This window comes from Pseudochaenichthys georgianus, chromosome 5 (assembly GCF_902827115.2).
Source record: "Pseudochaenichthys georgianus chromosome 5, fPseGeo1.2, whole genome shotgun sequence".
Lineage (NCBI taxonomy): Eukaryota > Metazoa > Chordata > Actinopteri > Perciformes > Channichthyidae > Pseudochaenichthys > Pseudochaenichthys georgianus.
This window is the reverse complement of record NC_047507.1, coordinates 6,972,275-6,987,187: the sequence shown is the minus strand read 5'-3', so window position 1 is coordinate 6,987,187 and position 14,913 is coordinate 6,972,275. Positions and strand designations below refer to the sequence as shown.

The following is a 14,913-nucleotide window of genomic DNA, read 5'->3' as shown; positions in this document are numbered from 1 at the left end:
TATAGATACATAGCCCCCGTTTATAGAGGCCTTTTATGCTTTTGGGATTATCCTTCATGTAGTGTGTTAAGATACATGTTGTGCATGTTCTGCAAAGGTTACAGTCCTTGTTTCTCTCCCATTACCTGTCTGAAATTCCTCCATTGGACTGTTTGTCCTCTGTAACCGTGCCTTAAATGTGATTGGCTAAGGGGTGGGACATCTGAGTTTGTGACCAATGGGCTCTGGTTTCAGACAGAGGGTGAAAAGCGGTGCTTTCAGCACAGGCAGAATGAGGTACACATAAAGAGCTTTTTGAACATAGTCACAGGCACATATTACAAATATGAACCTAGAAATGATTCCCCAATCATTAGCATAATATGACTAGAAAACATGCATAGAGGACTGAGATTGTCAGGTGGGTTTAACAGCATTTAAAGACAAATGAACAGTACCAATAATAAATTATATCCGATCCTAATAATTGAACTTCTCCTTATGGATGGATGTAGGTATTTAAAAAATGTCTGGTGTACTTATTCCTGTGAGAAGTAGGCTGAAAATCTGGTAACATCTGGCAGGCGTGAAGCATATTATTTGCCCACTTTATTAAATAAATACATACGTACGGATTCATACATGCATTCATACATACGGCCTTGTGCCTCATGATATACCTCGCAGACGATAAATAAAGGGTATTTCGGTCTGTAGAGTTTAAATATGTCCTCTATCTCAGCTCCTGGCACTACCTGTAGTGCCAGCTGCTCTCCAGCAGGGGAGGCTGTGTGCATTCCTCCAGTGGATTACCTGCTACTTGCTCAATCATCGCTGAATAATTCGATTGCTATCCATGCACGACGACATCATTCATATTCACTCCTGGTGCAAGGTGCTGAAACAAAAATAATGAGGCGTGACTGCTTGGTGAGTATTCAGTTTATTCTGTAAAGATTCAGAAGTGTAGAAAGGATGATACAACAGTGCTTTATGATCAGACTATTTCATAAAAGTTTTTTTTTTTTTTTTTAAATGATCATAACACCGTAAGTCCAGATTCCATGTATCTCAAACCAAAATAAATTTGTAACATTCGACACAAGTGCATACACTGCTGGTAGGAGATTGACCTCCAATTTCACTTTGGATGGTATAGCACCGTTCTTAGCTATTAGCAGCTTGACAAAGATGCAGCTTCATAGGATTCATGTAGTGACTGTATGTTTATATGAACACAAGAAAATTCAGAGGAGAGCAATCCTCATTTGGCTCTCTAGCTAGCACAATATCTCACTCTGTCAGTGTCTAGGGATCAAATTGATAATTTCGCGTTAAACAACATTTTGCCAGTAACAATATTTGATACAATTACAGCTTAAAGTTAAACATCTCCAAGTGTACAGAAAGCAGCACAAGATTCTTTTCACAGATATAGACAAACAGTGACCATTGATGCACTGGCATATTTTTTTGTCTTTTTTGTCTGTTTTCAGGACAGCACGATAGCTGGAAAGCAAGTTTACGGACAGACAGGTCATATAAACACATGGACAGAGCGGAGTAAGGCAACGTTAGCGTGGCAGGCTTCTCTCTGTTCAGTTTGCAGGGCAGTGTCGTGTATTGATCTCCAGCGAGCGCTCAATACCTTTGCCGTGGGGCAGTGTGATTTGTAGCATTGCTGTCTTCATTAGTGCATTGTATATAGTCTTTTGCGTGTAGCTGTTCTGCAAAGTGATCACTAACATTTATACAGATCTAAATAAACCATGTTCGATTGCATCTGGACTTACAGTGACTATAGAAGAGTAAATAGAATTGAAAAACCAAATAACGGAAAAAGTAAAATTCAAGGCAGTGCTGAAGTACTGGTTGCTAAAAAAGTAAAAAATATCACAAAGCCAACAATAACATTTCCTTGACACGTCTTTTTGTTTGTCCAGTCAGTACAAACCCTCTTTAGTGCAGTTTCAATCATATATATATATATTTCTCCCTCTCACCCAAACACAATATCTCGCGGCCCTATCCTATCTTCGCTCATTCAAGTCAGTTCTCCAGTCAGTGTGCGTCTCGTCTCGTTCTCATTGTGCACCCTCCCCACACTACCACAAAGAAGCATGAAAGGCTTAAACATCACAGGACTCAAAGGTGAGAAGTTCTTTCTTTTGACGATGGCAGGAAGTGATGGCAGATGGAGGAGGAGGCGGCGGCGGCGGAGGAGGAGGAGGAAGAGGAGGGTTGGGGGGTATTCACAGTTACAGTCAGAGTCCATCGGTCCAGCTACAATCACATCTGCTGTCATTATGAACACTCTTGTTTAGACCTCGTCCGGCGGAGCGAGCCTTTAGAAACCTCTCGTTCCTCCGGCGGCGTCACACCTCCAGCAGCTCCATCCTCAGGCGATCCCTGTCGGAAACATGCAACACATCGTCAGGTCGTGATCGTACACTTCCTGTTTAGGGAGGCTTGCGTACGGGTTAAATCGCCTCTTGGAAATCCATCCCATCAAAGACAATTGTCATGATTTATTCACATATATTAGCATGCGCTCTCGATCTATAATTCAGCAGGCCAGACTCCTGCTTATCTAAAAATAGCGTCTTAAACACAGACCTTTGATTGCCTGAAGAAGCAGCTCAGCGTGAGTACCTGTACACTTCTTCTCCTGCCTCCTTGTTACTGTACATCACTACAAACAACAAGCTGTCAGGCTTTCATCACGGCGTCTGGCTTACGTTGGTTTTGTTTTCCTTGATTGATAAATGGCGCTGCGACTGTAAATGATCAGAAGGCGCTGTGAACGAGAATCTTACTAGAGTTGGAAGAAGTACTCAGATCTTGTACTTAAGTAAAAGCAAAACCACCAAAGAGCAGGAATACTCTAAGTAAAAGTATTAGGTACCAAATGTAATCATTATGCAGATATACCCATTTCATATAATATATATTTATGTTCTGATTGTAATTATTGATGCAATAATGTGTTTATCTAAGCTGGTGAATACTATTGTACACTGCAGGGTAGTTTGTTGATTTTACTCCAAGTGTAACACAAGTCTTATTTAAGTGTCGATTACATTTAATATCAATAATCAAAATATGCAAAGTAACTAAAGGTATTAAATAAATGTAGTGGATTCAAATTACTCTATTAACCTCTGGATTATAGTGGGGTGGCAAAACATGGAAATACTCAAGTAAAGTACAAGTATCTCAAAACTGAAAGTACAATACTATAGAACATCTACTGAGTCACTGAAGACGGACGTACCTGGCCTGATTGGCGTCACTCTGTTCGATGAGTGCCTGCGTGGCCTCCGGCTGCTGGTGGTCCTCGGCCCTCTGGGCCCAGGGGTCCTGCAGGACTACGGGCTGCGCTGCCTCCTCAGCTCGGCCTCGATCCACACTCCCCTCGGACCCCATCAGACCCAGCAGCGGGGAGAATGAATCCTGCCACACAACCCGCGCGTTCAGTCCTGCCTCTCCTTCGAGGTGCTTGTTCACGGCGAGCTCAACAAGTTTCTTTTTGGCCGCCGGAGCGTCCTTCTGCGACTCGTCACCCGCTTCTCCGTGGCTCCTCGCTTCCTCGGTCACTGGTGGTAGCCACTTCGGCTGCCCGTTCTTGTGGCTGTAGCGGCTGTCGCTGAACCAGCGCACCACCTCCGACTTGGGAAGGCCCGTCTGGCCGCTCAGCTCCTCGTACTGCTGACTGCTCGGCCAGCGCGTGGTGGAGAACACCTGGCGGAGGATGTGCAGCTGCTGGGGGGTCTTGTTGGCCCAGGGCGGTGAGAAAGACGGCACCTCGGCTATCTTGGACTTATGATCCCGATGTGCAATCTCAGCCGTAGTGTCTGGTTCGTTAATCTTCAGCCTCTTAAGGTTGATCTTGATGGGATTGATCTTCAGCTCCGGGCCGCTTCTGTCTCCATCATACGGGTTCTCGTCGTTGATTAGTTGCTGTAGGATCGACATGCCTTTGATGGGAACGTCCCTGTTGCATTTACCCTCGTCTAGAACAGAGGGTTTCTCAATGACACAAGTGCTGGTGCTCTGAGTTGGGGCTTTGCTGGCATGGTTCAGGTCAGGGACACCGTCGATACAGGGAGTTCTGGGGTGTTCATTGATAATACTGCCGTTGTTGGTCTTGTTGTTGACGCGATCGTCGTTCGGTTCAGCGCCGTTGCCCTGCTCTTGTGGACCGATGATGCCGTTGTTGTGATTGTTACAGGTGATGGTGAATTTGCTGGTGCTGTCGATGACCACTTGACTCCTGGGGCCGTTTGAACCTCCCAATCTGATTGGCGAACTGCTTTGGACGTTTGCTTTCCTGTTGGAGTTGGCAGCACCGTGCTCGTGCTCATCATTATTGCTAATGTTGGTAGAGCCAGTGGCAAAGACGTTATTTGGGATGCTGTTTTGCACCGGTTTCCTGTTGTGAGTCTCAACCCCATTACTACTGCTGGAATAGCTGCTGATGCTGCTGCTGCTACTGCAGCTACTGTTGCTACTGCTGCTCCGGCTGCTGCTGGTGCTGCTCACACACACGCCTCTTCCAGCCATATCCAAGCTCAGGCCATTGCTCTTGTGTGGCTCCACAGTGGGTTGAACACTCTTGGTCAGTACCTGCGTTGTTCTGACAGCAGATGGGAACCTTGGGGGGAGAATTGGAGTGGAGTACGAGACCCTGGTGACATTGGGGTTGGTTGACATGCTTGTCTGTGTGGCTCCGACAGGCCTTTTCAAACCACCAAAGGGAACTTTGGCCATCTGAAAGTGTGGTCCTTTTGAGCCTGCGTGGACAGTGTGGTGGGTTACAATGTGATTGACGTGCCGTTGTACAGCGGGTTGCTTCTGCGGCGCTCCACCCTGGAACACCGTGTTGAACATCTTCCTCCTGGCCTCGTCGATCTCTTCCGGAGACCAGCTGATGCCCTGCTTGAGCCTTTGGGCGGTGAACCACAGTTTGATCTGCTCCTCTGGGAACTCTGAGACCACCGTTAGGTAGCAGAGCTCGGCTTTGGTCGGGTAGGGGAATTTGCCAAAGGATGTCTTGAGAAAGCTGCTGGTGTCCATGGCGGCATCGTAGGTGGGGATACTGCTGAGGGGGATCATCACCTTTGGAAGGTCTCCGTTGGAATCAGAGGGGGAGGAGTAAAGGGAGGGAGTGTGCTGGTGAAAGACTTGGTTGGGCACTGTCGTCCTCGTCACGTGAGCGACAGTTGTCCTCGGCATAGCCGGGGCGGCAGAAAGACTGAGAGCCCCGTTTTGGAGTTCAGGCACATTTGTCATCATGCTGGGGTCCACATCCTTTCCAGCGTCGATCTTGCGTACCTCCACGGTGTGAGAAACCACAATTTTTTTGTGCTCCCCCTTGCTTTTCATCATCTTTGCAATTGGTGTTTTTGTGAGGGAGATTGAGCATTCTCTGTAGTCCTCTCCGCCCTCGGGGAAGAGGCTCTGCTCCACTGTGGTTACTCCATCCCTCTTGTTGACAGTCAGGGAGGCAGTGACCAAGCCCTCCATTATCTTAGGGTGGGCGGTAGCATTATGGAGCGCCAGAGCCTCAAAGCGGACGACCGACACCTCACAGTTCAGGCAGTAGAAAGTGGGCTGAGCCCTGAAGTCTAAGTGGCAGTTGTGCATGTGATCCAAAAAGTAGTTTAGATCTCTGGACTCGAAACGGCACTTTGGACAGCTGTACGCGCCTCCTCTCTGCATCTCGCTGCCACTGTCGGATTTGGAGGAGCTGTGAGAGAAATGGCCAGACTTTTCTCCGGAGATGCTGAGTATGCTGTCTTCTGGGATGGTTGGTAGCAGTTCTGGTAGCGAGCCCAGTATGATTTCCTCACGCACATGTTTGGATTTGGATGGTATCATGCATGGTACCGTGGATTTCCTCTTGCTGGCCATGGTGCAGCTCTGTGTTGATGGAGAGTGAGTGATTGCTTGTCCGGTGTGATGAGAACAGAGGGCGGGTGGAGAGGGTTTAATGAAGTTTAGTGTCATGGACCAGCCACTATGATATCACAGTGTTGCTTCATGCCCTCTGCAGGACTCCTGTCACATGGACAAGTTTAACAGCTCCAAGGGAACCTGTGGGGAAAGAGGACAAAAAACAGACATGTGACTCTTTTATCTTTAATCTGGTATAAAAAGCAGGATCTGGCACCAGAGCATCAACACAATTACAGATACAAAACTGTTTTATATGGAAGGCAGTTTATAATTCTGCTTTAAGAAGAATCCAATATTAAATTCATGCATGATGTATTTAAGTAAGCAAGATGATGAAAGATAAAACCCCCACACTGGTCTACATCCTTTCCGTGTAGGTGGTATTTATCAGCAATTATAGCAGAACATGAAAAGAGTCTAGGGCTTGTATTTGGAAAAAAACCTTTTACATTATGCCTATAATTATGAAAGTGGATTTCGTTCTCGAGACAAATGTTTTTATTTTTAAATTGGCAAAGTGTGTACACCATTAATATTAATATTGGACGTATTAAATATATCAAGTAAATCTACAAAACAATAATCCAGGGCACTAAACTCAGTCAATCAACTCAGCCTGTCAAGGTTCTAGTAATTATTGTAGATTGAGTCTTTTTTATGAATTCAGAAAAAACAGCATGTAAATCGACAGAGACAGAAACGGCTAATTCACGGCTGCCGTAGGTTTGGCTCTCCTTATTAGCCCTGGCACCAATCCACAGAATTCATTTTAGAGCAGCCTCATGATATTAACAAAACATGTAATAAAAATGGCGGTTGGCACCAAAGCTAAAGCTAAAGTTAATATCATATTTATAAACGTGATGTTTGTATCAGTGTTTGTGGATTATTGTCACCAGATGCCACCTGACCGCCTCCTGGAAAGAGTTAATATCAGTATATAAATATCATCCGCAGAATACCTTGGGGATTTTGTACCTACTGAGTGGGAGGCACTTCACTCCAAATTGATAAATCCGGGTGTATTTAACCTCACCAGCTGCCACACATTGCCTGCATCAACCGAAAATATGCAAAAATATGCATGTATCTGTTTGTCTACAAAAAAATATTTGGGTAAGCATTTATTTTTCGTGGAAAGAAATCGGGACTTAAATAATATATAGAAAAGTGTCACATGCTCTGAGTTGTGCAGTCTTTGGTTTTATGTTATAAAGAAGACATGTGAAGGCGACATGACTGCACTGGAGTGTGAGCGTTTAACTGCCACGTTTGGATGGCAGCCATCGGACGTTACAGTGATCCTTCCCAGCATAATGTAATGTCAAGAGGGGAAATCAGGTGACTAGTGTGTGTGTAAGAGTGTGTGTGTGTGTGTGTGTGTGTGTGTGTGTGTGTGTGTGTGTGTGTGTGTGTGTGTGTGTGTGTGTGTGTGTGTGTGTGTGTGTGTGTGTGTGTGTGTGTGTGTGTGTGTGTGTGTAAGAGTGTGTGTGTGTCCCAGCAGTCAGCTAACAACAGTTTTCATCAGGGGCGGTTCTAGGGGGGGCCAGTGCCCCCCTAACACTGACAAAAATGGATAGCATATTAATCCCTCGTGGGGAAATTGTTTCTCTGCATTTGACCCATCCTAGTGTTAGGAGCAGTGTGCTGCCATTTTGAACGGCGCCCAGGGATCAGTGTAGGAAACGGTGCCTTGCTCAGGGACACCTCGGTAGCACTTGGTCTTGCCGGGACTTGAACTGGTGACCTTCCAGTTGCCAAGCCAAGTCCCTATCGACTTCGCCACCACCGCCCCAAATAGTTATAGTGCAAACATTGCACTATAACTTAAGCTGAAGCTAACAGTAATAACTATAAGATCTATCTGAAATAAATAAGTGTACTGAAACAAATACCAATAACTGTATTGCATTGTTTTCTTATGCGCAATTACTTCATACTGTCTAGTTCTCTTTTTCGTCCTGCATTTATTGTGCCCCCCTCAGAAAATAACTGGCCCCCCCAGTCAAATTGGTCTAGAACCGCCACTGGTTTTCATAGGATCTGAGAAGCTAAAAACATCTGAAGCTTTTTCACCAGCTGCAGGATCAGCCCATTTCATCTTACACGTGTTCAACACACAGCATGGCGTCGCCCGCATGCATACGAACACAATACACAGATCCCTGGGTGCACAAATCCATTAGCAAACCACATCGACAGGCTTTCACTTCCTATAACACTGCAGTCATGAGGATGGATACGGATTGTCTCTGCAGGCTGTTCTTTCTACTCTGCATTATAAAGTGAAAACAGGCCTCTGTTCTCTCACAGAGCCACAAATATTCAATAAAGTTTCTAGGACAAGACAATGCGACGACTACAGCCAAGTGTTTCATTCGCGATACGGCTGTTTTTTTATAGTCGTTTTAATCACTGGAAAGTAGAAAACATGTGATAGAAACGATGAGAGAGAATATCAAAGTGGTGCTCTGCACCCTCTGCCCTCCGCATGAACTTCTGACACCCACACAGCCTCCGAATGCCACTCTTTTCTTCTTTTCTGAAGCTGGAGAAGCATTGATGTGCGACAGAAAACTAGTCTCAGCCTATCATCATCTATCCATATCACCCAGGCTTTAACCTCTCCTGCAAGCCTATCATTCTGGAAATAGAAAGCATCAGCGAACATCATCCCAAAAGCAAACCTTGACATCTTGCATTGCATTCTGTCGCTTACAATGAAAACCGTATCTCGTACTTTTTTCCAACTCACATTTTTCTTTTGTTATGCTGCCTTTGAACCCAGTGGAACGCACTTTCACAGACTTTCGTCACTGCATCCACGTGCGTGTTCACCGCGGCCGGCTGGATGGTAAATAAAAGATGAACCTGTTCCAGAATTAAAACCCTCAAATGACTGCCCGCCGATCCCAGACAGGCTCACATCCTCATACCTACCTACCTACCTTATCTTTTTATTTATACTGACTGGCTGACGGGAAAAATAACAAAACAAACAAACAACAACAAAAAACTAGGCCACCAGCATCTTATGCAGTAATCCCGGTTCACTGCATCCAGACACGTGCGAGTGCTGTATGTTTTGTCGCCAGAGAGGTCATGATATCCTCTGACGGCTCCCTCGGTTAACCCCTGTTGAGGACACGGCTTTCATTGAGTTTTTTTCCACTGAACGAGGGATTTAGGAGCCAGCTTTCACACAGCGAGGGACGCAGTCAGGCACATCTGAACATCTGTGTGAGAGATGTCCCTATGCTATGGAACAGATCAGTGATGCATTGTGTGTGTCCCACAGAGCAGTGGAAAGTAAGTAAGTACATTTACTCAAGTATTTTACTTTGAGGTACTTTACTTGAGTATTTCCATTTTTGCTACTTTGTTCTCCTACCTCACTACAGAGGTAAATTATATACTTTTATTTAGTACCTTTAGTTACTTGGCAGATTTGGATGAATAATTATACCTCACAAGCTACCTTACAGCATACAAAGCAGTTAACATGAGCTCCATGGTTACCAGCTTTGATAACACTCAATAATTATAATCAAAACATATAATATATATTATTCTGAAATGGGCCCATCTGCATAATGAGTACTTTTGGTACTTTCAGTATATTTTGATGCTAATACTTTTGTACTTTTACTTGAGTAACATTTTGAATGCATGACTTTCACTTGTAACAGAGTATTCATATATAAATACAAGATCTGAGTACTTCTCCTACCCCCACATGATAACTAAGACCCAGGACGAGCCATGAGTTGATAAAGGTTACGTAAAGAATCAAGTCACCTAAAAGAACTGGCTGCTTTGTCTGTGAGCGAGACGTGCACATCTCAAACACCGGCGTGAGAGATGCCCCTGTGCTGTGGAACCGTGCCACACGCAGCACGCCGTAAGTCGCAGAACATAAGGTGATAGCGAAGCGGTGAAAGGGTGCAGAAGCCCTCTAACCCAGCAGAGGGGATGCCGGCATGAGAAACCCCGGGACGAGCCAAGAGTGGAGAAAGGTTACGGAAAGAATCAGGTCACCTGTGAAAAGAAGGGGCTGCGTTATCTGGCGAGCGAGACGCGCGATCGGACACGAGACAAGGGCTTCCCAGACAGGAGCCGTGAATGGTGTCGCTTAGAAGCCGGGCCTTGTGTTTCGAGGTATGATCGCTGTCCCCTGTGTGTCCCCTGTGTGTCCTCGCACTGGACCCACGGCACAGGGGGGGGGGGGACTCTTTTCAGGGGGGGGGTATTGGAGGTCGTATTGGAGGCGAGGAGGGGGAGAACGTGGCAGATCTCTCAGACTCCACCACCCACGCTGAGCGGAGGGTCCTTGTTCGCCACGTCTCCGCCATTCAACTTTTCAAAAATAAGCGTTTCAAAACAAATGGGATTAGGCTAGGGTTTACATTCTGATGGGATTTATACGCTCCGCCTCATTTAACAGCAGCTTTAAGATGTACAGGAGGGGCCTCCCTTATGCGCTCTTACACCCGTCATTTCCATAACAATATTATATTTACATCTCATTAATATTTAATTATATTCTTTATACTTTTACATGGCAAACAGATGAGTGCGCTGCTCCCGTCTCAGCGAGAAACCAATTGAAAGAAAGCAGCGTGTATTCCCTTTCATCACCTCGTAAACTGCTGCTGCAGTAATTACAATATTACAACCGGAGAAACGCGCTCGATGTGCGGGAGCTGCTGCCAGCGGACGGGGAGGCGAGGCGGCAAAGTGGTTTGCTAAATATTACAATTTAATTCAAAACAGCCCAGTGATTCAGACACTCCCAGATTGTTGGGTCACCTGTCACATGAATGAGAATGCGGAGGCTGGAGGAGGAAGAAGGACAAAGGAAGACACAACTCATACATTTGGGAGTGAAGTGAGAGGATGACTGATGGTGATGACAGGCTTGCTGTTTCAATATCCCTCCCCGCTGACACCTCGCAGGCACACACACACACACACACACACACACACACACACACACACACACACACACACACACACACACACACACACACACACACACACACACACACACACACACACACACACACACACACACACACACACACACACACACACACACACACACACACACACACACTCCCTCCTCACCTCACCTCCAGCACCGTGCTGAAAATCTTCCTCTTTGAAATGAATAACTGGCACGGAGTCTCTTGATGTCGTAGAAGAGCTAAGAGAAGAAGAAGCGGCATAACATCGTAGTATTAGTTTTGCATGTCATTTGTTTTGAAAGTGATCTGCCGCTGTCTTGAGTTTCCAAAGATATCTGCCAAAAGATGACCTGCCTCGGGGTTTGGGCATGGAGGGGCACTCCTGATGGATACATTGAATGATCAAAAATAATCCGTTTAGCAGGGAAATGTTCTAGCAAATGTCCATTAAATAGATTAACGTCATGTGGGCGGATCAGCTGGACACCCGGCTATAAGCCAGAGAGCAGTTCCTGTCCTCCTCAGAGGGGAGGTTGGAACAATGGCGCCTCATTTATAAGGGAGAACGGGATCCAGCGTGACTGTAAGAATTGTGATTGTTCTGTTTTTCCCTGGGTGTCTCCTGTGTCCATCACGCCGACACAGAGGAGTCGTGCGAGCTTCTATTTTATTGACAGTAAAGATGGACAGGTTTCAATTATGGGGACATCTCGGTGTGAACGGCACGGTACGCGTGCCAGAGTAGATGAGTGTCAGGCTCTAGTGTTACGTGTGCTGAAACACAATTCAGACTCATCAGCCTCCTTAGCACGAGGCTCGTGCTCACACACACACACACACACACACACACACACACACACACACACACACACACACACACGTCTTCAATGTCCAGCTGAACACACGCCGTTACTTCAGTGTGTTTCCTCCGTCTCCCCCACGGACCCTTTTTTATTTCTCCATGGGTGTGTTTGTGTGCTTATTAGTGTCTGAATGCCTGAGATGCAGGTGTTGACAGCCTCACACACACACACACACACACACACACACACACACACACACACACACACACACACACACACACACATTCCCCCCTTACCTCCATGACTGCAGCCCCGTCCACTGGGAGACCGGTCGGTGGTGCCACTCTTGTGTTAACATTGCCATGGCAACCCCTCTCTTCCCCTTGCCCACCACACCACGCCACACACACACACACACACACACACACACACACACACACACACACACACACACGAATCACACACACACACCCACAACCTCAAAAGACACACACACACAACCTCAAAAGACACACACACACAACCTCAAAAGACACACACACACACACACACACACACACACACACACACACACACACACACACACACACACACACACACACACACACACACACACACACACACACACACACACACACACACACACACACACACACACACACACACACACACACACACACACACACACACACACACACACACACACACACACACACAGTGAATTCCCTGGACTGCATCCGGTGCAGGACAAACTTAATCCACATGCTGCCGTCCCTTAGAAGTCTATTCATGGTCTCTTTCGGATAACTTTGGGTGAGGTCCGCAACAACAACTTGGCTTTTTCCTCTTTCTCAATCAGCGCCGCCTTTCTCGTGTTCACGACGGAGGTTGATGAAAGAAATATCGCGGGCGTACAGATGACCTCCTGTCACACTGTTTCTGTCTCAGTAAATCAGCGCAGAAGCCTGCATGGGGAGGCGCTTTCACTACATTCACTCCGGCTGTCTGAGCCTCTTTTTTAGCCAAGTCCTGTTTTGAGTTAGGGCGAACGCTAACCGATGAAATCTTACATTGTTTTATCTGTGGCCCAGATGAATGGCAGACAAACAAACCATGGTTCGCAGAGAACGAAAGAATAAAATCTGAGTCATGCATCCGTTTAAATCACTTTTGATGAATAACTTCTTCAGTTCAGTAGCCAAGACTACAGGCATTCATTTGGCAACTTAAGGAGAAAAGGAAGAAAGATGGCGGCGCACCGCACATTGTACTGTCCATCCTAAAATGGCTGACATCACAGCCTCCTGTAACTGCCAAAGACTGGCAAATGCCAGCTCCTGCTGACCAAACCTTTCTTGCATGGGACAGAGAAAGTGGAAGGGGCTCTTTCCCCGCTCGCCCCAAGGTCCCCCCCCTCACGGTGCTCAAGCGTTTCTTTTGCTTGGAACTGTGCAAACATGCTGTTTTAGTGAGGCTTCGAGCGGTCCGGGCTTCGATACGGCATTGGTCCGGTGACAAAAGCAATACCAAAAGGATGAAAGACGCACATAAAACTGAACCCGTATAGAACGCCGTCCTTTCTGTCGGAGAAAAATAGGACTCGGCATTTTCTGTGAGGATCGTGAGGTATGCCGCGGTCTTGAATGCTTGTTTGTGTTAAAAAGGAGCGATTTGGAAAATAGATCTGGTTGGTGTTAGATTAAATTTTCTTCTCCTCTGAACTCAAGGAATGTTTTACACTCCATGTCAAGTAAATCTACAAATCATGACCATATGACCTTCCTCTGTATGCTCTGGCAGCGGATTCACTTTGAGCTGTGGGAGGCACGCAGAAACACAACATACACCGTGTTGTTGGAAGTAAGAACACCAAATGCTGAAGAGTACAGTGTTCCAGGTATACGAGGGGCGGCATGTGCCGAGACGCAGCTCTCGCTGAGGGGAGCAGTGGGCAGTCTTGGCCCGCTACATTGTGTCTGTGTATACAAACACTGCGCTGTGGCCATAACGAAAACTGTGAGCTGTGCCTAATTGCAGGGAGAGACGGATGAAAGGCAATATGCCTGGCCTCATTAGAGCAGTTCCGAGAAGGGAGATGGAAGACTGTTCCCAGGGATCCACAAAGGGAATTGACATTCCCCCAGAGTAAGCGTCCTGCCGGAGTGAAATCCTCCACACACTCTCACCTCACCGGGCCTAGAACCCGATCTTCCCAGCAAGAGCTCATTTACCTTTGTATCACACACAACTTTCGGAGAGCAGAAATGTCCCCTGGACTCCACACACACTTTGGAGTCACTCCCCACAGACCGAACACCCACTCTCTCAGGAAAACCTCAACATGTTAACAAGCTTTAATGGATAAATAATTAAAAAACATTCCAAAGATGGCCCATGATTCATGGCTGTCTAGCTCGTATACTCTGGGGTTGATTCTTGTGTTATGGACAGTGCACTCACACATTAGTCAGCACCGAGGTCCTGCCGCTGAGGGCAGAGGGAGACACATGGCATTCAGAGCTGGCACAATATTTACGTATGGGTAGAAAATGTGACCAGACTGAGCTGGTATTTTAAATACGATAATCCACAGATTGCAAAAATATCTCCTGAAATCAGCAGCTTTACTGTTCTGTGTGTTTCTGTGCGTGTGTTAGTAGGGCAGCAGCACATGTTGGCAGGAGCAAGAGGAGGAAATGAAAGAAAAGAGTCCTGTGCATAGAGATACAGGCCTACCTTCTCTGCTCAGGCAAGAGGAAGAAATGTGTAGAGAGAGTGAGAGCGATCAATAGATGGAAATTGATACTTGGCGTGCAGTTCTGAACATCTAAGGACTCTTAAATCAGTCGTACCGCCCGCTATAGCACTGCTTTTGGAAGTCTTTCACAACTAAATAAGCACTCACACTCACACAGCCTAGTGGGGGAAATGCAGAGCGTTGTGCAATAGAATAAGCAGATACGCCACATTGTATAGCGCAAGGAGGAGCGCACATTCAGCCAGACGGAGGCTCGGTTTCTTGTAACTGTAACAAACTGACGAGTTAACCCGTTTCTCTCCATTCACACGGCTGTGGGGCAACACACCGCCTCGAAGTGTACTTGCCAAAGCCGATCTGGCACTCTATATAACCTATGAATATTCCCAAAAAAAACTCCACCCCCCTCCTCCACCTACTGTCGCCATTTTATACATTGGCGACTTCA

General features: G+C 46.4%; 1 protein-coding gene across 6 annotated transcripts in view; it reads right to left on the bottom strand.

Annotated features, from left to right (window-relative positions):
- Positions 1–903: 903 nt before the first annotated feature.
- zhx3a (zinc fingers and homeoboxes 3a) overlaps positions 904–14,913 on the bottom strand; it is a 54,666-nt gene continuing 40,656 nt past the window's right edge. For 4 of the 6 annotated variants that reach the window (XM_034082312.1, XM_034082318.1, XM_034082314.2 and 1 more), the window contains 2 exons: positions 3,254–6,075; positions 904–2,388 (listed from right to left, as the gene is read on the bottom strand). In XM_034082312.1, the coding sequence (XP_033938203.1) occupies positions 2,355–2,388; positions 3,254–5,988 (2,769 nt within the window). In that variant the 5' untranslated portion in view covers positions 5,989–6,075 and the 3' untranslated portion in view covers positions 904–2,354. Of the gene's footprint in view, positions 2,389–3,253; positions 6,076–11,064; positions 11,144–14,913 lie in introns of those variants that run through there. The other 2 variants (XM_034082315.2, XM_034082311.1) reach the window with 2 other exon arrangements.